Source organism: Manacus vitellinus, unplaced genomic scaffold (assembly GCF_001715985.3).
Source record: "Manacus vitellinus isolate BGI_N305 unplaced genomic scaffold, ASM171598v3 scaffold_0_pilon, whole genome shotgun sequence".
Lineage (NCBI taxonomy): Eukaryota > Metazoa > Chordata > Aves > Passeriformes > Pipridae > Manacus > Manacus vitellinus.
The window spans coordinates 26,912,724-26,934,700 of NW_021938789.1; the positions used below are offsets into that span (position 1 = coordinate 26,912,724).

At 38.0% G+C, this 21,977-nt stretch overlaps 1 protein-coding gene across 1 annotated transcript in view; it reads right to left on the bottom strand.

Annotated features, from left to right (window-relative positions):
* The window catches only part of SNX25 (sorting nexin 25), a 63,021-nt gene extending 52,969 nt beyond the window's left edge, over positions 1-10,052 (bottom strand). Inside the window, exons 1-2 of the mRNA XM_029960554.1 lie at positions 9,974-10,052; positions 2,456-2,672 (exon numbers count right to left, since the gene is read on the bottom strand). Of these exons, the coding sequence (XP_029816414.1) occupies positions 2,456-2,672; positions 9,974-9,995 (239 nt within the window). The 5' untranslated portion in view covers positions 9,996-10,052. The remainder of the gene's footprint in view (positions 1-2,455; positions 2,673-9,973) is intronic.
* Between the last annotated feature and the right edge of the window lie 11,925 nt (positions 10,053-21,977).

Here is a 21,977-nt window from a genome sequence, read left to right on the forward strand (position 1 = left end):
GGAAGGAAAGAGGACGAAAGCCTCTCCTCCTTTCTTCTTATATCCCAGCTTACGTAAAAATCGTAGGGAATACTGGGTAAATCTGGACCCTTCCTTGGTTACAAACTGGTCACCAAGGAAGGCCTAGCCCAAACCACCACACCTATTAAACTGTCTTTATCTCAGCCATACGTTTTCTCACTTTTACTTCTCCCATTCTCTCCCAAGGCCACTGGTGGGTGAGTGAGCAGTTTGCATGGGGCTTAGTTGCTGCCTGGGGTTAAACCACGACACCTACTTATTTCATGTAGGAAAATCTTACTTTGCCTATTCTGCACCCAGCACAGGATTTATTTTATCAAATATTAATTGTTCTGTAATAATACCTGAGGCAGTTATTCTTAGCCCACAATAAGCGTAAGGGAACTGCCTCTTCCTTTCACGTGGACAGCTTCACAGAAAGACTCTTACTTTGTGTTTGTACCTTGCTAAGTCCTTCTGACACGATTTCATCTAGAAGAATAGCTATCTCTTGCTTTCAACAAACATGCTACCAGAGAAAGATTACATTCCTGGCATCGCTCAGCAGCACAAATTTCATCTGTAGTGTGTGAGCACAATGTCACCTTTCTGCTGACTTTGCCACAGTACGCACAAAGCATTTAAACCCTCTCTCCATCTGCCAAGAAACAGTGAGCCCTGTGCAACTTCCATACAGCTCCCTGGACCAAGTTTGGATAAGGAGCATGAGGATATTCTAGTGCTTCACAGCTTGTATCATGCAACATCGTGCTGCTGATCTATCAGGCACATTAAAACCAGATCTACCTCCCCGTGAATTCACAGCCTTCCTGTGAAAAACAGTCAATGGATCCAGTTCCAACCCCTACAAATTCAAGTGGGGTTGGTTTGGGGTTTTTTTGTTTGTTTAACCCACTATCACATTAATGCTTGACAGGATTTTTTTCACTACCATGTTAATGCACCCTGCCTTATTCAGCACTGACTAAGTGCCTTTACCACTCCCATGTGAAAAAGTTAACTGGAAAATAATCAAGAGAATTCATTTTAGCTCTATATAGTGACAATAACAATCCAACAAAGACCAGATGAAGTGGTCATAACTCTCAGTAGACAAGAAATCTCATCAATAATCAGCATTAATAATATTTAATAATTCTGCAATTCTAGATTCTACATCCCCAGCTTCAAACAGAAAAACATGTAGATTTAAAATAAAAAAACTTTAAAATCAACATTCTCATTCTTTAACTGTTCAAATCAAACTCTTCCCAAAAGCAAGTGCTTGACTGTGATAAAGGACAAGTGCAAGTGTAATACTTAAAAATCAAGGAGCACACTTAGGAGCTTTACCTGACCAAGAGATTTCTACCACATTCCAGAGTTAAAAGAAAGTAGTACCTGGAATTCAATGCAAGATTACTGCAAAGTAAATACACCTTTATTTCTTCTTTTCTTGAACACAACCACCCTTTAGTCTCTTTTCCATCTTTACTTTTTCTACACATTAGCTGACTGAGAGCTGAGGTCTACTACAAATATGTTAACCCTATCTTCTGCTCCAGAACAGAAAGAAGTGTCAATGCTAACAGACAGATTGGTCACTAACAGATTACCGTAGATCTTTTTTCTCTGAAGGGATGTCAAAAAAAATGTGAATCTAACTGTAGGCAAAACTATTGCACAGAATAAATTACAGTCTAAATCTGAATGATCAAAGCATATTTCAATTTGGATAACTAAAATGATGTAAGCACAGACATAAGCCCGAATTCCATGCACAATTAGACAAATTGTGCATTCAGATGTGGGAACTGCATAGGCTAAGAGTTCCCATTTGCAATTACAGTTTGGGTGCAATTCTAGTACTCAGTGGAGAGTTGACTTTTTCAAGTGGACAACATAGAGGAAATTCATTAAATTAGCAAGATAACCTACACAAAGAAAGAAAATACAGTCAACTATTTTTCCAGTAGAAAAATCTTGCTACTGCAGGACAGGCCACTTAGAAAAATCACAAGACTTTGCTTCCTGGGGCTAGAAGAAATGGAAAGCTGAATGGAATTAACCTTGGTGCTATTTTGGGAAAGGTGCAAATAACAATCTTCTTGTCTGTTGACTGCTTTGACAGCACCCCTTCTTTCCCTTGCAGGTTGACACTACTTTGCAGGAACTGCTCACACAGCCCACCTCCTACTGTGAGCAAAGGATTCAAGGATGAAACAGAAACAGCAGTGAAGCCAAATTCTGAGAAAAAGGAGCACAAGTGTTTCCTTGCACAGGTCTCACAGATATCCTGAAGCCTGCTTGATCTCTAAAACTGGTAATAAGCTTGGACTATTTTCTTTATCAGTTCTCTACAAAAGCGTTACACTCTTCATTACTTTGATATAGCACATCTGAAAGCAAAGAGAAAAGCAGAAAATTCCAGTGAAATGCAGAGTTTTGTTTTTACCTGGCATTGGCTCCTTTAAGGTCACAGAAGTGCGAGAGTAAAGCTTTCACTACATCATTGCAGACAACTTTAACTACATCAATGTGACTCAGCCTCTGTCGCAGCTGCTTGGCAATCTCCCAAAAGTCTTCAGATAGCAGCTGGTACAGCTGCCCTTCATCTCTGCTGAGTTGCCCATACCAGGACAGGATGTAATCTCTATAGCTGTAGTCAAACACTGAAAGGAGAAACAAAAGAATTAATAGCAAAAATTGCAAAATTAGAAGGCACACCCAGATAGGAAAAATATAATCCTCCACCTTTCTCCTCAAAAACTGGATGGGTAATAGGCTTCATATCTAATTTTGGGTTTTAAGTTCTTGCCAAAGAAAGTAAGGTTGGTGAGGTTACAGCAATCTGCACCTAACAGGTTACTGGAGGTCACTTTGCAAAGCAAAGCCTGTAAGTGGATTTGCTCAGACAGTCAGGTTACCAGCTACACACAAACCTCAGACTAATACCTGTCTCTCAACCGTGGCTTTATATATGGTTTTATGAACTATCATATAATCTGACTGTGGCTAAGCTGTTGCAGACTGAAACTAGCCTTCAACAGTCTCCAAGGTTGCAGTTAAAAGGGCAGACGGTAAGATTCTTGGATTTCAAAAGACATATAACAACCCCAGAAAAGTACATTATAGGATCAGAAAAGCTAAAAGAGAACAAGTAGATTAGTGAGACTACATGAACTTCAAAACTGATGAAGCATTCCAAATCATATCTATAGGCAACCACCAAGATTACTGTAATTTCAAGTCCCATGGCAACACCATCTTCTACCATTATGACTTTTCTTTCAGACAACATTTGTGTGCCTATTTATCAGTTTTTACTGCTATTTCACACTAGCAGATGTCCCTGGAGGTATGAGAGGGAGCAGGACGTGTTCAGGGAGCACACATGAACTGTGTTTAGCAGTTATGACAAGATAAGGAAAAAGCTGGGGTTGTAAGAGTTAATTTGCATCTGCCAGAGGGATAATAAAAAAGGGGGAATAAAGGTGTATGCCTGATAATCTGAGCAGCTTCTTTACCAGATATCTTGATGTTTTCATGACTTTTTATATCAAAAGTACACCTCATCTGTCAATGTAAGCCTGCAGTACAAAGTAATCATATGACTCCACTATTTCTTACTTTCCACTTTGATAGAAGTTGTTTGTTTGGCAGTTTACTGAACTATTAAAATTTCCCTGGCACTGTGAAAGTGAACTATAAGCATACTAATAGGAGAACAACTTAAACTGAATACTTTTGCCTGCCTTTTCAGGCAAAACCAGCAAACCTCATCCAATATCACCTTATTAAACACATTTCAAAAGAAATGGCTAAAACTGGTAACAGTTTCCAGCCAAATGCTTCATAAATCAGCTTCCTCACACTTATAAAGAAAGCAGCCAAGTCACTTCAATGAGTATGTTGAAATATATAGTTAAAAGCCTTTTGCTAAGTCATTTCAAGGCTTTTTAATTAATAATTCAGAAAAAAATCCCCACAGTTCAATAAACAAATAAATAAAATGTTTGAAGCATTTATTCTTTTTCCTGATCTAGAAGAGAAAAAAATATGCAGAGCCATATTGCAGGATGGGAACTTTCAATATTGAAACATATCCCATTGCATTACTTTTCTAAAATAGAAGAAATCATATTTCATTGAAAACTCTCACCTGCAAATACTACAAAGTGATAAAAACAGTTATAAAAAGTAGTGGTCTCCTGATAAGCAAGGTGAGGAATAATCCATTGATACACCAAAGAGCAACTGGGAACAGCATTTTAAAAACTGAAGTTTTTTTCATTTATCTCAAATCTCCCATTGCAATACCCATTTTAGGTATCTAGTTTTCCACAGTGATCCCCATGTCCTTCTGCAGACATCTTTTTCTTATAGCTTAGTTACTCTCTTCTGTTGCAAGATCCTAAATGCCGTAGAAAGCTGACCACAGCACAAATTCTTCCTTTTCACCTACTCTGTAAGAGACCAGTAATTTCTCAAGCGCATTCAAAACACACTGCATTGTGGGATTTGTTATCATCATCACTGGCAATTAATGACTTTTTCAGATTTTCTTAGACACCCTCTCTACCTTTTGCAAAGTAGCAGATTTCTCCAGCATCTTTTGCCTAAGAAGACAAGCCATGCATGGAGAAGTGGCTCCTACAGATGTCTACTCAACAGAACTCTACAAAGCAAGAGTACAAGATACAAGAGCAAAACTCATATCCTGATCCCTTAGACTATATTATCTTTCAGAACACTATGTATTCCCAATAACTCTTAATTTATAACTCTGTTTCTAAGCAATTCCTCCCCAAAATGAACTCAGTTTCTAGCACAGTACATAATACACATTTTTTGATTCATTTTAGCTGCTCATGACTTCTGTCACATTCAATGGTACATCTCTGTACTCTAGGAAAGTACAACATTCAAACTAATTATCAGAGTACAACTCCTGCAACTTTACTACACCCCCAAGTGAAACACCTGAAGCAAGATCTATTATGGTGGGAAGACTCCTGCTCAAACAAAGCAAGGCGACACCACTTTAAACCATATTTTTCTGCACCTATCTTTTATAACCCTCTTCCTTTACATGCTTTCTATAGTTTCCTTGTCACTTCTGAGCCTTCCTGCATCACAACAGTGCTGTTCTCTACAAAACTCAGGGTTCTTTAGAGCCCAGAATATATGTCCAAATAAGTGGTGAGACAACTTTAGGACTTTGTTTAAATAAATCAATAATATTTTAAAAAGACACCAGCCACAGACACTAACGGCAGTCTGTTTAAGACTAAGACACTGCCTCATCCATATGTATCATCCTGGCCATGGTGCACAGTTGCTGCTTTAGTTTCACGCCCATTGATGCAGCTGGTGCCTTTTTCAGCACTCTAAAGAAATACAGAAAACAAATGTAGGCATTTTATGGAGAGCAGCTTGCTTCCTTCAGAGGAGAAATCTGCTCATGCATCTATTATCATTATTTTTATACAGCACGTTCTCTAAAACATAGAAAACAACTGGTCAGAAGACAAGGAAGGAATGAAAAAGAGAAGCAGAACAAATTCAGGACAATACCTTACTATGACTAACTCATCCACTACAAACATAAAACAAATTTCTTCTGATAACCATTAAATGCAGTGACCACCATGAGTCTGGTGCAAAACTGTAGAAACTTCTACTGGGTCTTCTAAACTAGTTCCTGAGTTGTTATGATGTGATTAAAAGTCATTCCCACGTGAATTTGAAGTTAAGCCTCTTCAATCGATCTTTTAAATACTGTGAACTAAAAGTGTTGGGAGTAGAGAGCCAGAAGCTTGTGTGGAGGTTTAGTGAGCACTCCCATCTAGATCCTTCCTTCATTCCTACTCCCACACAGGTCCTACAGTAACTGCTATCCCTTCTACCATATTCATTCATTCAGAGGTTCAGTGGCACCACAAGATTTACCTGGTCAGACCAGCTTCAAATCTGCAAAACTTCACACTAGACAGTTTTTATGCTGCTAAGATTCATTACCCAACTTTATTAAAAATAACATAAAAATCTGAAGAACAAGGATTAAATACCTACTCTTTTTCCCAAAGCAATATTAAAAAACAGAGCATAAATATTCTCCCTACTCAAATGCAAACACAGACTTCAAAGTTTCAACAAGAAGTAAATATCCTTTCCTGAAAGCACTGGAGAGGCCAGAACAATTAATTTATAGTCACATCCAAAGCTCTCCTGTGACTGTGTGAACAACAGAAGAGAAGGTATAGCTACAAAACTGGATTCTAGAGCAGCAAGCATTGCAATCTGTATAAGTAAAATGCAAGGTTAATATGGGACACTGCCCCAGTCACTAGCAATAGTAATTTAAAGATTTCAGTTCTCTTGTTAAAGTTTGTGTTTGGAAAACCACTAGTATTTCTTGGTTTACTTGTATTTTATGACATTATTCAAACCCTATGAAAATGCCACGTTAACAGTCTAAATGTTATCATTGCGTATAGGTAGATGGGCCCTGTGCAAAAGCAATCATACCCTGACAGTCCATTCCACATTCTTTATTTTTATTACAATTTCCTTGATATTTGTGTCTTTAATAATTTTTACGAATGTGAAAGGTAAAAAAAATGAAATTTTCCAAATAGATAAAAAATAGAGAAAAGTGTTAAAAAGATCTAGGAAATATATAAAATAAAAAAAATCAGACAAGCTCATGTCGAAATAGTTTTCCACATGTACCCTTTGTGAAGAGTTCTTAGCTTTCAGTGTTTGAATCCCAGTGCAGAGAGAACAAATTCAAATTGTCTTGCTGATATTTTGGACCTAAAAAAATAATTTTTTGAAAGCTGTGAGGAAAAAAAGCCCAGATGTTCACATAAAGAGTGGTAGAAGCTACTTCAAATTTTTATCTAAATGCCAATGTGTGGATCTTAACTTGGGAAACGAGATAGTCTGGGAAAAATCTTCTTCTGTAAAGGGAAGTACTGCCTTACATCCCTAAGAGAGTACTTCTAAGGGGCCAACACAGACAGGCAAGATCTGATCCTTAGGAACAATCTAATTAAATTCCCAAAATATTTCCAATGAGGTCACCTCAAGACAGGGTTGAAAGACAATAACCTGCTATGAAAGGAGAGATGGCTCTCTGGCATGAAATATTTTAAGAGCTAAGAAACACAGGGGAATTTTCATAGCAGAACAATTTCACCAGTGGAGTTCTGTTGGGATCTATGCTTTGGCCTGTCCTGTTTTACTTACACATAAATGACCCAGTAAAGCAGCTAAGTGATATGAAGACCAATTTTCTCAGTACGACTAAAACAGTAGAGACAAAGACTGACTGTGAAGAATAACAAAGACCCCAAGACGTGGAGCAATAAAAATGGAGGGTGAAGTTCAGTTCCCAGGAGACCCACTACACTCAAGGCAGACAAATCTACTGACAGCTACAGCCTTAGCCCAAACAGTATGCTGTGCAACAGCAGCACAAGTCTCACTGGGCACAGTCTCTCTTGGGAGATGTTATTACCACACTACCACACGAGATGGGCTGAAAACAGGAAGTGACCAGACAAGCAACAGGTAGCGTTAAATGGCTAAAAGTATTTGTAGACATGGGTTCTCTTTTATTTCTGTAAGATAAATGAAGGGCAAACAAGAATCAAATCAATCTATCAAGAGAAAGCATGAAAAATTTCAGACCACCATATTTCAGTGTTAGTCACTCAAGTATCACCAGCTGAAAAAGGCATTCAGGGCTGACAACTAAAAGGCCTTTTCATTTTGCCATATTCAACAAGGAAAATCTCTTCATAACATTACATTTGTTCTGATTTTGAGCACTTAGATTTCATAAAACACACCACACAGTAGCAAGGCTAATTCACAGCTTTCCCTCATCTAGTATAGTTAGTAACTAACAGTGAACCCCAGGCAAACTTAATTACACAATGGCGAAAAACAGAGGAAGAAGTCAGAATTAACCAAAGGGTTGTCTCTCTTCATACCCAGCAACAGCAAACAGATGATGCTGGCTCTTCCAAAAATGTTATCCATGCATCTCTAATGGGCATACCTAAAGAAAAGTAAAACCTGATTCAAAAGGAAAAAAAAAAGAGCAAAACCTCATTGACTGTGGTAATCTGACAACACCTACTCTAAACCTGAAGTGGCAGTAGGAGTCTGAACTGTTCCCCAAGATTAAAACCTCATGAGAACTGAAAGTCTCCTAGCTAAATGAATGAGGCATTTTGAAGCATTCTGTTGAACAGCATGTTACCTCAAGACAGCAAAAGTTATCCAAAATTCCTAGGATTTATAAATACTTTAATCCTGATCTGTGCAAGACTGAAAACAGAAGAGCAGATGGTATTTTTTATATCACTGGTAATAAAGTTTTACTTAACCATGAACTTGTTTAAAAAACAAACAAACAAAAAAAAACCATTCACATCGAGACAACTACAAATTTCAAAACTGTCACAGGGCAAGAAGTCTTGTCTATTTTCAAACGGACCGATCATTTACTCTAATAAAAAATTAAAGTATTGCTTTTGGGATTCATTCAGTATCTCAAGTTGACTCAGTCACCTTCCAAACCCAAAATGCTTGCTTAAGTCTTTGTATGGCAGAGCAAAAAGGACAGTCTCATCTTTGTCAAACTGCATAACAGAGAAGTTGGCTTCATCACTTAGGCCTGGAAGAAATACAACGAAATCTGACAAGTTTGCTCTCCAAAATTCAGAATGGGACTGGAGGGTAAAAGCTAGTTTGAAAAAAAAAATAGCAGAAAGGCGAGTGAGCTGTCACAACAGAAGGTACTCAACTCTGAAAAGTGAATCATTTACATATTAGTAACTTTCAGCCTTACTGAGTAGGGATGGCCTCACACAACCAACTGAATGATCTGTGGGATAAACACCTTAGATGAAGACAGCTCCCATATTTTAACAGACATGAGTTACTCCTACATGCAAGTAACTGCAGGGAAGTGTAATATGACTGTCTTTCCCTCTATATTCCACAATACCTGTTGTCTGTCTCCAAATAACCCCACAACTTCCAATTCTGTGATTACGTCAAGGCTTCATTTCAAATTCTGAGGCAGGTTATCCAAAATGTAAAGTACACATGTGAAAGAATACTGCAAATAACTTGTCTGTGCTTGTTTCATTACATATTTCTAAACATGTAATGTTTAGACTCTACTATCCTTTTCACATGATCAGGAATCCTCTAGTCTGATTCCAGATGAAAGTGTTTCCTAAAAATAAATTATAATTATGTTATAATAGTTCACCTCCACAAAAACATGACATGGGTAGGTAAAGTGTTCTAATTTTAGCCACCTATCCTGCGAACAGTTATTCATAAAAATAACTTGAAAAACATAACACATCCCAGGTCTTCATAAGACAACTAACCTGTTTAAAGCAATGATAATTTTCAAATATACTGTCAAAGATAAGAAAAAGTGCTGTTAAGAAATGTTAAAGGAAAAAGTATTCAAAATTAGATAAAATATTTACAAAAGGCTGATAGACTGTATCAGCCAAAAATCCAAATGTTCATTATAAATTCACTTTTTTATGGCAAGAATTGCACTAAACGGGAAGACTACGTAAGAGTTTACAGGATTTATCAGTTCAGCAAAACCCAATCAAGAATATTTTAGATGTAACCCCGTTGTTTTGTGCACAAATATTAAGGACTGTATTTTAACATATTTCTGTTAAAAAAACAACAAAAAAACCCCAACCACTAGAATCATGAGATATCAACTGAATTGCAAAAACATCATCATATTACTTACTACAGTGGACCTCTTGGGAAGACTAAGACCTTGCACTTTGTGTATTATATCACAGAGGAAACCAGGGTCATATTCTAAAATCCTGGAATACTGTGCAGTTATGGTTTGCTAAGATGACAAGAGATATTCAGACTCCAATGCACCTTTCACCAAGGTAAGACTCACCTTCTTTCAGTGCTTTATCCATATTGTGAGAAATAACCACTCTCCTTGATTGGATTGAATCATGGGAGCTTCCAGACCAATTACTCTGAAATTCAAACATAACACTCATCACAAGAGAAAGGAATAAACCAAAAATTTCAGAAGGAATAAAACTGGAATTCAAGGCAATAGTACTGTATCATTTGGTCTTTATACAAACATTGTCACTCCACACAGTTAACACAGAGGAGTGTCAATTATCTCTGAGATTATTATTATACATAGTTCATTAAGCCCATATTAACACTCACTGTTGTGTACAACTTGCCAAATTATCTTAATAAGGTTTTTTTTGGTAGAAGGAAGCTGTATTTAGTTGCAATTCAATGTACTGACAATAGGACATGCATGTAACAGAACAACTGCAACTCCTCCATTCAGTATTTTCACAGCAAATATAACATATTCATAGCCTACTGTGACAATAGACTTCATCTAGCCTCATAAACTACTTTTAAACCAAAGAGAAGCCTTCAGATCTCCCACACTAATTTTGGTTCCCATCCTTTTGGGTTTCTTCCTTCAAAGATACTTTCAGCTGCTGCATTTTAAGCTGCTGTCCTACACAAACATCTGTCTGTATCGGAGTACTCACTCTTACGGTGTCCAAACAGGTGGGCAGATGGAGAAACATTTTTCAGAGTGTAGACAAAGAGAGTGATTCATGCTGTATTTACACAGAAAGGAGTGTAATTCAGAACAAATAGAAATGGTCCCTGCTGTTGCCCAGCTTACTTTGCTCCCCTTGTTGGGAGCTCAGATTTTCTTTGGTAAGGAGATAACACTTCAGAAGCATCTCCATCTCTCCAACATTCACCAAACAGAGAATAAGAAAGCAGTATAAACTTGAAGTAAAAGCACGGTTTAATGTTCATAAAGGTAATACACCATTATTTTAGCCAATTTGCAGGCTAATTCTCAGTGTATTTTGGTAAATATGTTTTTCTCCACTGCAGAACAAAGCTCATCTAATGGGATCCAAATAAAGGAGTCTCAGCACTACTTTTAATGGCAAAACAAAGCTTTTCAGACTCACTCACATTTGACACACAGCATTATGATGGATCCTTTCCAGGCCTTGAGTGCCCTCCTTCTGCCCACAGTTGATTTGTTCCAGCTTTTGAGTGAGTGCAGCAATACTCCCTAGACTTCTTCCAGTCACCATTCTGAGACTATAACTGCGGTCTTTCACCTGATTTCTTCCCTCCTTGGCAACACTATCAGCACACTTGCCTCCATTTGCAGTCCCTCCTTACTACCAAAACTATAGTTAAAGAGTGGTAAGAACAGAGTATTTAGTGAACCATGACAGATTTTCAAGTCCTTTTTTACCTGAATACAACTCTGGTAAAAGCTGAAGCCATATCCATCTAAACAGCTGCAGAAAGTATTTTTGCTCTTTGTAAGAACACCTAACAGTATTTGTAAGGCTCCAAGACATAACCTCTAGCTGCTAATGTTGTCACACTTCCTCAACACAAAGTTGTGTTAATGCCAGTCACACAATTACTTCAGGATTTTTCTGCTTTATTTGCAGCAGGAAATCACATGATTCATAACCACTCCAATTTAAAAAAAGAGACAGACTCACAGAGACATTAAACACCCCAAATAAATTAGGGGGGTGGGAAGGGATTCAGAAAGCCCAATTAAGCAAACTCAGTTTTTTCTGTGAAGAAAGAGCTCCCAAACATGAGGCCACAATTCTGACCGAAGTTCTGTGCTCAACACACTCCATCTTCCTTAGCACTCACGCTAGCTTCGGTATCCCACGAACCAAATCCTTCTGCTAAAATGCATCACACCTGCATAGAGGTCGGTCACCTCAAACAGCTAACTTAGGCATCAACAGTTCTCATTTGTAAATATGTTGCAGGGAGTGGTTGTTTTACAGCCTAAAGCATCAGTAAGTGCTCCAATGAAGCACTTGTCAATTTACTCCTTTCAAAACTAGTTTAAATACAAGCTAAAAAAAAAACAAACAAAAGCCCTGCAGAGAGGATCTGGGGATCTATGGTTGCAAGCAGCTTGCTCCACATCCCTACACTATGATCCAATCTACACATTTCCACAAAGCAGGAACTGATCATTTTATGCTTCAAACTTGAACACTCATTTTGAGGACAAGGCAGACTACTACTGCCTCAGCAAAATGCTGCCTCTTAAACTCACATCTCAGCTTGCAAAAACACATTCCATTGAGACAGTCCTCTATGGTTCGTATGTTTGACTTCTAAAAGGCATGGACTATTCATTTAAAAAGAGTTGTTCAAGACATGATCAAAGAGAATGTAAAAGGTAAAAAGTGAATACCACAACTAGCAATGGTGATTTTGCTGCTGCACGAATGGAATTACTGAAGGGCAAAGGAAGATGCACAGTATATCGGACTTTCTGAGAACTTCCCATATGTATTGCATATAGTCATGAACTGCTGAAGAGAAAAGCACAGAACAATAAAAAAACCTTTTGTTTAAAACAAGGTTTCAACTTCATTAAAAAATAAATTTTCAAGAAAAAAGAAGAATGTTCAAATACATTGGAGTGATCATAGAATTGTTTAGGTTGGAAAAGACCTGTAAGATCATCGAGTCCAACCATTAACCTATGATATTGGTTGGGTTAGTTCAGGCTTAAGAAAAAAAAACAGTTCAGGGAGACCTTACCACTGACTCCAATTGCTGAATGAGAGGGTACAGAGATGAGAGAGCCAGAGTCTTCTGGCAGATGCACAGGACATTAGGAAACATTGCAACACAGGAAATTCCCATCACAAGGCAAAACTATTTTAATCATGAGGCTTGTCAAGTATCAGAATGGGTGTGCTGAGGCTGTAGAGTCTCCATCTCTCCATTCTTCTCAACAGGAGAAAATCCTGAGCAACATTACCCAACTGGACTCGCTGTAAGCAGGAGGGTGGACTAGGTGCCCTCCAGACATTCCTCCCAACCTGAACATACCATGATCCCTGATGGCCCTTCAGAGAACCGTAAATTTAATTTCATGACTGATAATGCATCAGATCTTAAGCTGCCTTGTCTAAAAACAGCTTATCAAATTCATTTTTCCTTCCCATTTTACAAACTTGTATTTAGCAAAACCAAGTCTCAAGTCTTGTTAGTTTAGATTTGGTTTCAAAAAGTTCTGTTTCTGTGGCAATAATAATGATGAATTAATTAAATAAGCAGGCATCCCTGAGTTAGATAATATGTATGGCAACAAACACCTTAAAACAACAGTAACAACCTGGTAACACAGATAATCAATATCTGTGATAACATAAGGATTCCAGAAAATTCATAGTCCAAACTCAGCTCTAACAGCTGAGAAAATGAAAAACTCAACAGATTTCACTGGAAGACTTTCTTCCCACCCCTACCTCAAGTCTGATGGAGGGCATATGCAGAGAACAGGTTCAGCTAGAAAACCTAGATGAGAATGTTTTCACATTTCTCTTCACGTCACTCATCTAAAGGAAAATGGTGCTAGATTTCATGAAGTAATTGGTATAACCCTGACTGAGCCAAAAATGTTTGTAAATGGATTTAATACAGTCAAAGCTCTAGCTTAGATGCCCTTTTACACTGATTAAAACCTGGCATGTTCCTCTAAGTTCTGCCTTGCATTATCACAGCCTCCAAAAATTAAAAAAAATATATTTTATTTTTTTTTAAAATTTGAGCTCTACTCTGTAGACTTCATTGTTGAAGATTGGCAAAAACCTGGCTGAAACTTAAACAACATTTAACAAAAGGCTTGCAGGAATAGGGGTGGAGCACATTTGGTATATGCTAAGAATGAGGTTGCTAACAAACATGGAGGCCTATTTCCTGGAGCAGTGCAAGTTTCTTTGACTTTGTTTACAGGCTGAAAAAAGGATGTGTGCATTTCCTGTAGACTTCTGAATAACACTCATTGTTTGATACTTTTGAGAATAATTTAAGATGCAGAAAACAACAGTCTCAATGGGCCAAGAATAAAAGCCAAAAACACCAAGGCTGGCATTAATCATGAAACTTTGTCTTAGGTTCAGTCTCCTACTAATGCAAAAATTAAGTTAATATCATAATGTCAATGTTTAAACACTTTAAGTAATTTAAAATTAGTTCTGAGGAAAACAATAAATGTTAAATAATAAAGAATTAAGAAGATATTTCAACAACTACACTCAATAAATGGCAAAGCACTGAGAACACAGGAGTACCTTCCACTATCAAGAAGTCCATCTGCAACACCTGGTCATCAAATGCAATGTTTAAAACATAGCAGCAGAAAGCCAGACAGCTGCTACAGGCATGCCACATGCAGCCTTACTCTGCCATGGAATTAAGGCAAGAAGCAGAGAAAAACTTACAATTATTTCTACTACATTAACTCAGTTACAATAAAACTAGAACAGAGCTCAGGACAGATCCCACAGTACAAATGGGCATTGTGCATGAGATTCTCAGTCTAACCACTGATGTAAAAGGCAAAGACTGCATCTAATTCAGCATATACGAACCATCCAGTTACCCATAGCTACTTGCTCCACCCACTGTTGCCCCACTAACTTCCCTCTTATCTTTGTAAAACATACATTAACATCAGACTGGACCTTGATGACAGTGTCACAGCTTCAAACAATACTTCACTGAACTCTCCACAAATTAGTCTTTAATTGATGTGGATAGACATGTTCTTAGAGTAGCAAATATTACTTCAACTTATGATGAAAAAATAAATTTTCTATTCACAAGACAATATTTTTAATTAATACTTCCAGTTCTATTTAAGATTACAAGGCAAGTATGTATGTGTCACATTAAGCACTAATCTACATGTATTAAGGGATACCATAACTACCAATTTAAAAATCAACATACTTCAAGCATATTAATCCTATTATCTTAAGAATCATTATCTCAATAATCATGTTATGATATCATCACAACTTACTTCCACTAACATAGTAGCTTCTGGAACATGCAGATTGTGGTTATTAGATGGGAATGTTCTATCTTAACTGTACTGTGTTCAAAACTGGTAAAACTGTAGCAGCGTAAAATCTTTATAATTAGGGCAGAACTCTCTTCATCTGAGATTTCATATAATACCAGACAGATAAGAATAAGAAAATGAAACATTTCTCAGGTAATACTTTCACTCTTATCAGTACAGATAAGAAATAATTGGTAAGTTAGCATTCAAATTTCTGCTCAGCAAAAAATACAGCATTATTCTTTGCTCGGATCTTTAATATTGCCATCAAAATAAAGTCCAACATGAATTCTCAGGGTACATGCATAGCCTCAGTCTACTGAAGATTTCCACCCTACTCCTCTGTAAAAGACAACAAGAACGTATGGTCTATACTTCAAGGCCAAAAGAGCCATATGGCATGAAAACTGAATTGCTGGCAAGGCAGAAAAACCTGCACACTCCTGCCTGAGCTCCAGAGTCTCAGCTGACAATCAGAAAGAAACTCCTGCGTTGTCTATTGCTATACCCTCCCTCCACTTGACTTTTCACTGTACAAAGGAAGGGTGCTCTGCCTTTTCAACAGAGCATCACAAAACATGCTGAGTGAACCGTCATCATTAATTTTACTAACATTAACTTGTTCTCTTTCACTGTGCATATTTAATAGGGGAAAAAATGGTACAGAATGACTGGTCACAAAAACCTCCCATGGACACAATACAAACATGTTCCCCTTAACCATTTAACAAAGTAACAGCTTGGGAAAAGATACAGCGTTCCACATAACTGGTTCTTTCCTTGGGTAAATTTTGCTGCTCATCTTTACAGAGAACAAGGAACCAAGACTCAGCAGTAAGAGGGAACTTGATCAGATTTTATTTTCAGAATGTTTCTGATATACGTGTCCAGTATTTTCAATGCCAAAACTACCTTGAGTGCAGGACGCTTTCACTCTTGACCTTATTACAGAGGGTTTGTATCCACCTCCCCTCCAAGAGACTTGGCCAGCAATACCTCAATGAGCCCACCACCTGCCCCTACTGACTCAGCATGGCTTGGTTAACAGGAGAAACTAACTAACTCCCAAGTTATATTTTCAGTCGTAAAACATCATTCAAGTGAGACACAGTCCTTACAAAGGTAAAAACAGCCTGATTCACAGAAAAATATGAAATGTCAATCTAACACAACGTTGAGAAAATGAAATGTCAAGCATGATACAATGCAGAGCTGAAGGTGACACAGGATACAGCGACAGGAATCAGAAAGGATTGCATGGCAAGACAAGAAATCTTTAAATATACATGATGAATAAAAGGCTGTGCGGAAAACTAAGTCTGCTCACCACTGGGGAGTTATGGGACAAACAAGTCAGAGACAGTGTCTGAAAAACATTTATTTCCCAAGGTCAGCCTCCTGTGAAAATAAAGTTATCACTTCAAAGTTATGCCTGCAGCTAATCAATGTATCCTGTCCTGACAAAGCTTCAATTCTGAAAAAGGTTATAAATCCCAAATTATAACAGATATTCCACAGATCCCTAAAAATAAACTACAGGCCCTTCCTGAACTATAACTGCATATTTGCAATTCATGCAACATTTTCTTAACATTTTAAAATATTCATGAAATTGGTAGAAAATGCTACAATACCTTTTCATTATTTTAATTCCAGGACTTTCCTAGTAGTAAATTAACCTCCATCATCAAAGGCTGACTGTTGATCTGCCTTTAAAAGAGACAGAACTAAGAACAGAAGTATGAGACTCAATTTAAAAACACATCGAAATTAAATATATTTTCTCCTTTCAACCCAGAAAGAACTGATTGTAGATCAGAATATTTGGTTCCAAGCCCAAGAGGATCTAAAACTAGCATGACAAAAGAGCAGCCAGCAGAGACTATTACTTCTGCCAGGCATCACAAAAATCCTGCAGTATCAGAGCACTGAATATTGCCTGATGGGCCAGAGAACCAGACAGACCATGGAACATGCTTGACTTTGGGTTGAGAAAAACTCATAAATACTTTTGAAGACTTACTAAGGCATAAAGATCAAAAGTGAAAGGAGTTAGGAAATTTCTCTTCTCCCTCATAGCTCTTCCAAACTGCTTACCACATCAAGAACTGCTTTGCATCTCACTTGAAATTGATGCCCACAGATGGCAAACCTTCCCACAGCTGCTGAGGCTCCTGCAAGTTTACCTTTGCAAGCTTTATCTCATGGCAAAAGTCCAACAGTGGAGGAAAATAAAACACTCTGTGTCCTTTTGCTCAGCTTCCCTTGTGTTCCTCACAAAGAGCAGAATGCTCAGCTTGGATACCATGGCAGATACTCAACCTAGGCTAAGCTGCCATCCCATTAGAATCACTCAGACAACTTCTGGTAATCTCACTGCCCATCCTCCTATGGCTTAAATAAAAAAACAGTACTGTGTTCCAGGATGAAGATATTTCATTGGCTACCTGATCCAATAAAAAAAGATTTACCTGTGCCCTCGTGTTAATGCCAGATTCACAAAAAGATTCACGTTCAAGGATGGAACAAGCGTTAAGGAACTTAAACATGATCACATCTCCCTCAGGGATAGAATGCAAGAGTAAACTACTTCCGAAAATTAAGAGCTATTAAACACTAGTGAACAAGAGTGACCAAATATGTCAGGAGCAGAGTTTTAAAGGAATACTCAAAATCATTGACAACTGTTAATTGTAGGAAACTAAAATCAGGGCATTAGAATCAATGTACCTTTTCACTGGAAAAAATCACATTCATTACCATTCTGTTAGTGCTGCAGACAGACTAGGTGGATCATTCTCTATACAGAATATCATTTATTTAATCTGAATTTAAAATACAGCATTTAAATCTAATAAATAATCCTTGGGTTTAGCATTATTTAAAAGAAGCTGATAACCTATTCCTCTATTACTCAGAGCTTTTGCTTTGAATTTGAGTCAAAACACTATGTAGAAAAGAAACTCTGTCCTGCCAGGCTTTTTTGGCAGAAAAACAACTCATACTGGAAATGTGGGAAAAAGTCTTTTCCTTCCCCTTCCCACTAACTTGGTTAACATGGTTCTTCGCATGAGTCAAAGCCATCTCCTCTACAAACACACAAGTTAAAAGCAGTGTTGGGAGCAACCTTGCATTTGAAAAGGTGACACATGTTCTAAGCAGGGCTATCTTTGCTATGAGCAAGTCCACTGACACTTGAGAATTAAAAATGCCCTCTGAGACAGATGTTTTTACTAAAAGTGCAATTGGGTCATCATGCCTTTTTGCTGTCTAGCATTTTGCTGTTCTCCTCCATCACAAATAATCTGGTCCTACAACAGCTCCTGAGAAGTGTTGAAATATACCTGACAAAAATGTCAAGGAATCCTTCAATTCCCACTATTTAAATATCAACAGAAACTATTTACCAATATTATTAATGCCTGCAAGTACTTAAAGTAGTAAGTAAAACACTCTTATGACTTGCCTGTACAGCTCTCTTACCAATGAAACGTGGAAGCCAGGAGACTTGCCCAGACATCCTGTGTAAACAGAGATGTCCCACACAGAAAAACTACATTGAAAGCACACCTTATCATAGGGTTATAAATCACACAGCTTGCTTTGCAGTTCTCAGCAGATTTCAAATGTTTTCACTGAGATACCCGACTTCAGCAGGAGCTCTTCACTTTTCAAGTCCCAAAGAAGTTACACAAACAATATTTAGGATAAAGCACAGCTTCCCTTTCAAAAAGATGGCTTTTCTGGTAGCAAGTTCAAGCATTATGAAATCCAAACGTACAACACAGCACTTCCTCACCGAAGTTACTGGCATGAACAGGTCCAAGAAAATCCACAGCACTGAACTCACACATAGTAACTGAGAACATACAAAAAGCCTCCCTTTTTTCAGCACAGGATAAGGGAATCGATCCAAGTCCCTTTGAAGTTGATCAAGAGTACTCCCACTCACTTTCCAAGAGCTGAGTCTGACTCCCACTAGAGTAAATATTTATTACTGAATATTTAGTTTCCTCATCTGTTAACCCCAATGTGAAAATCACTCAAAGAATGAGAAGTGAACCTATCTGCCTAGAGTTCATATATAGAACATATGAAGAGCTAGATGCCCGTCATAATAACTTTTTTTTTTAGCTTTTTACTAACCATTAGGCCAACAGAGGGTTCTTCCCTATTCTGGAGGAAGAGGCACAAGGCTGAAGAAATTATACCTTTACAGTTATCCTACTACTGGCTCCCAGAAAAGATAACAGGATCATAAGGCTCTATGAAAAACATGAGAGTAACAACTGAATTATAAGAAAGCAGTGTAAATGAAGCAGGATGTATAATAAAAAGATTAACCTACAAATTTTTCAAAGATAAATGTATGCAGGAAACTTTAGAAGAAACATTTTAGTGAATGGCCTTCATTTCTACATGTTGCCTATCTACACAATTTTATTTTCTTCACCTACACGTTGCTGAAGCCCCAATTAGGAAATTTGCTACACATATACAAAATTGTGTTCAGAAAAAGTCTGTCAAGAAGCTGTACAGTCCTGAAGCCACTCTGTATCAGAAAGAAATCAACAAAACCGTAAATTGAAGGCACAAAAAACCTAATTAAGATGCCTAGAATTACATCTTCTAAATAGAAAGGGTAAAATACCTTACTCCTTTTTTGGCTGTCCCTTTTATACAACCAGGTTAAATTCTGAGAATAGTGCAAAGAGGGAGGAAAGAAAAATTTTAACTGAATCAGAGAGAGGGTAAAAAAATAATCCTGGGAAAAGGGTTATAGCAGGTACTGCTGCTTTAGCAGTGAATTTTAAACGTCAGATTTCACTTCCTTTCTGAAACAACACATACCACAGAGCTATAATAAATCCAAACACAACAGATAAGACTAACAAAGCAACAGTGGATCTGCACTATTTACATATACAAATCCAATGGATGGACACAAGAGAACATCAAGACAAATGCAGAGTAACATATCACAAAAAGAAGGTGCAGATGGCATAGTAACTGAAGTGATTGTATTTGTCTCTGGACAGTTCTAGTTTCACTACTGTTCACTATGCTTATGTATTACATTTTTCACAAAAGGGGAGAAAAAGAGCAATAAATCTTCTTTTTTTTTTGTCTTCAAATCTTGGCTTCCCATATTAAATCGGTCTTTATTATTTGGCTGTTCATGAATCTGAAAGTTTCTCCTCATTGTGGCAGCAGGAAGATTTAAATTGCTAAGTTTACATATAGATTTTTTTTGGTACTATGTAAAAGTAAATTAACACACACGCATATGTTCAGATAACTGTACCAGTGCATAAATGTCACTGGAGCAATGGCATTAACACTGAAACATTTAATCTTATAAACCTAAAAGCAACAGGAATTGTTGTTTTGATGATCAACTGATGCTTTTTTTTTTCATTTGGTTAAATGTTTTTTTTTCATTTTGTTAAATACAAAAGCATATAGTCCTTTACTACAAGGTATTTATGCACTTAACACACATTTGCTTCATAGCACTCCCATGACAAAAACCAGCCAAACAATCCCTACCTGTACGACATACAGAACAGGTACCTTCTGCTTATCACCTGTTTATTTTGTGCATTTCATCTTCTCACTTCCCTATTTCCCACCTTTAATGCTCATACACATTATTTATTCTTCATTCCCTTCAGAAAGCTGACTATGATGTTGAGTCTTCAAAGGAAAGAGGATTTTTTGAAAAGTCAACCAAGTAGAGAAAATGAGTATTACACAGCCACAAATAGATTCTGAATGCACCTTTGCAAGTTATATTATTCACTGAAGTCACCAGCCCCTGGTCAAATGATCCCTACTGACAATATCCTGCCAGATTTCATTAAACGCAGGTCTGGAAATGCATATTCCTCCCAAACACAGGCTCTTTCTCTCCACAGGTCAAGGAATGAAAGAATAAACCACTACTGCAAGTTGTTAGCTGATTTGATTGAAAAACAGAAAGACCAACAACTGTATCATAAGCAAATGATTTCTAACTGCCCTGACAGCACCCTCTGTTTTCTGCAAATTCAGCTGCAGCCCCAGAAACACGTAAGTGACAGTATTATTTATTTGCTGATAAGAAGAGTACATGTACTAAATGGAACAAACTGGGTTATCAGAACAGCTAGGCTGTACACCCAGGTGGCACGAATTATGCTCCTCTCCTTTGTAGATTGCTTTCAGGTATCCTGTGTGACACTACTGAGTGGAAATAGCACTAACACAGTACTGTCTACTGTGGCAGCAGTTCACGTGCTAACACACCTAAAACTCACCAGCGAAGGGCCAAGGGCACCCAACCATAGTCACCAGCTGTGATATTAAACACCACGTCCCTGTGACCCACGGCAAAGCAGGAGTTGCAGGAGATCCTAATTTCCAGCAGTAATTTTTCAGGCCTGTCTAGGATCGGCTCCCAAGCATTGGATCACTTGATGGGGAACAGAGGCATGGATGGGAGGAAAGTTTCCAAATACTTTGTGCTACCAGTCCCATTCTGAAGAAACCAAAAAGTACTGAGCAGTGAGCTACAAAGAGCTCACCAATTAGTACATTTTATAGCACGTACAGAAAATAAAATTGTTTCCCTTTTGCACAGAGTTCTGCAATAGCTTGAGTACACACTGGCACTATGATAACACTATCTGAGCTGCCCAACTTCAGAGCACACACTTAAGCAACGCTATGCTGCCTCTTTGAGCAAGTCGCTCTTTTACCAATGACATTTCGACGGGAGGAGCAGAAAAGGATTTGAGACAGCCTACAGCGAACCGCCGAGCAAGCGTTCCCGCAATCCGGAGGTCTCCCCCAGAGCAAAGTCTAGATTTTTCCCGTGCTAGCCTCCAGCACAACTTTTGCCATTTAAAGCCCCGTCGAGGGGCAGAATGCGAGCAGGCTCCTGCGGCCGCGGGAGGACAGCAGGACACCAGGTTTGGGTGGCGTGGCGCTCCGCGGCGGAGCG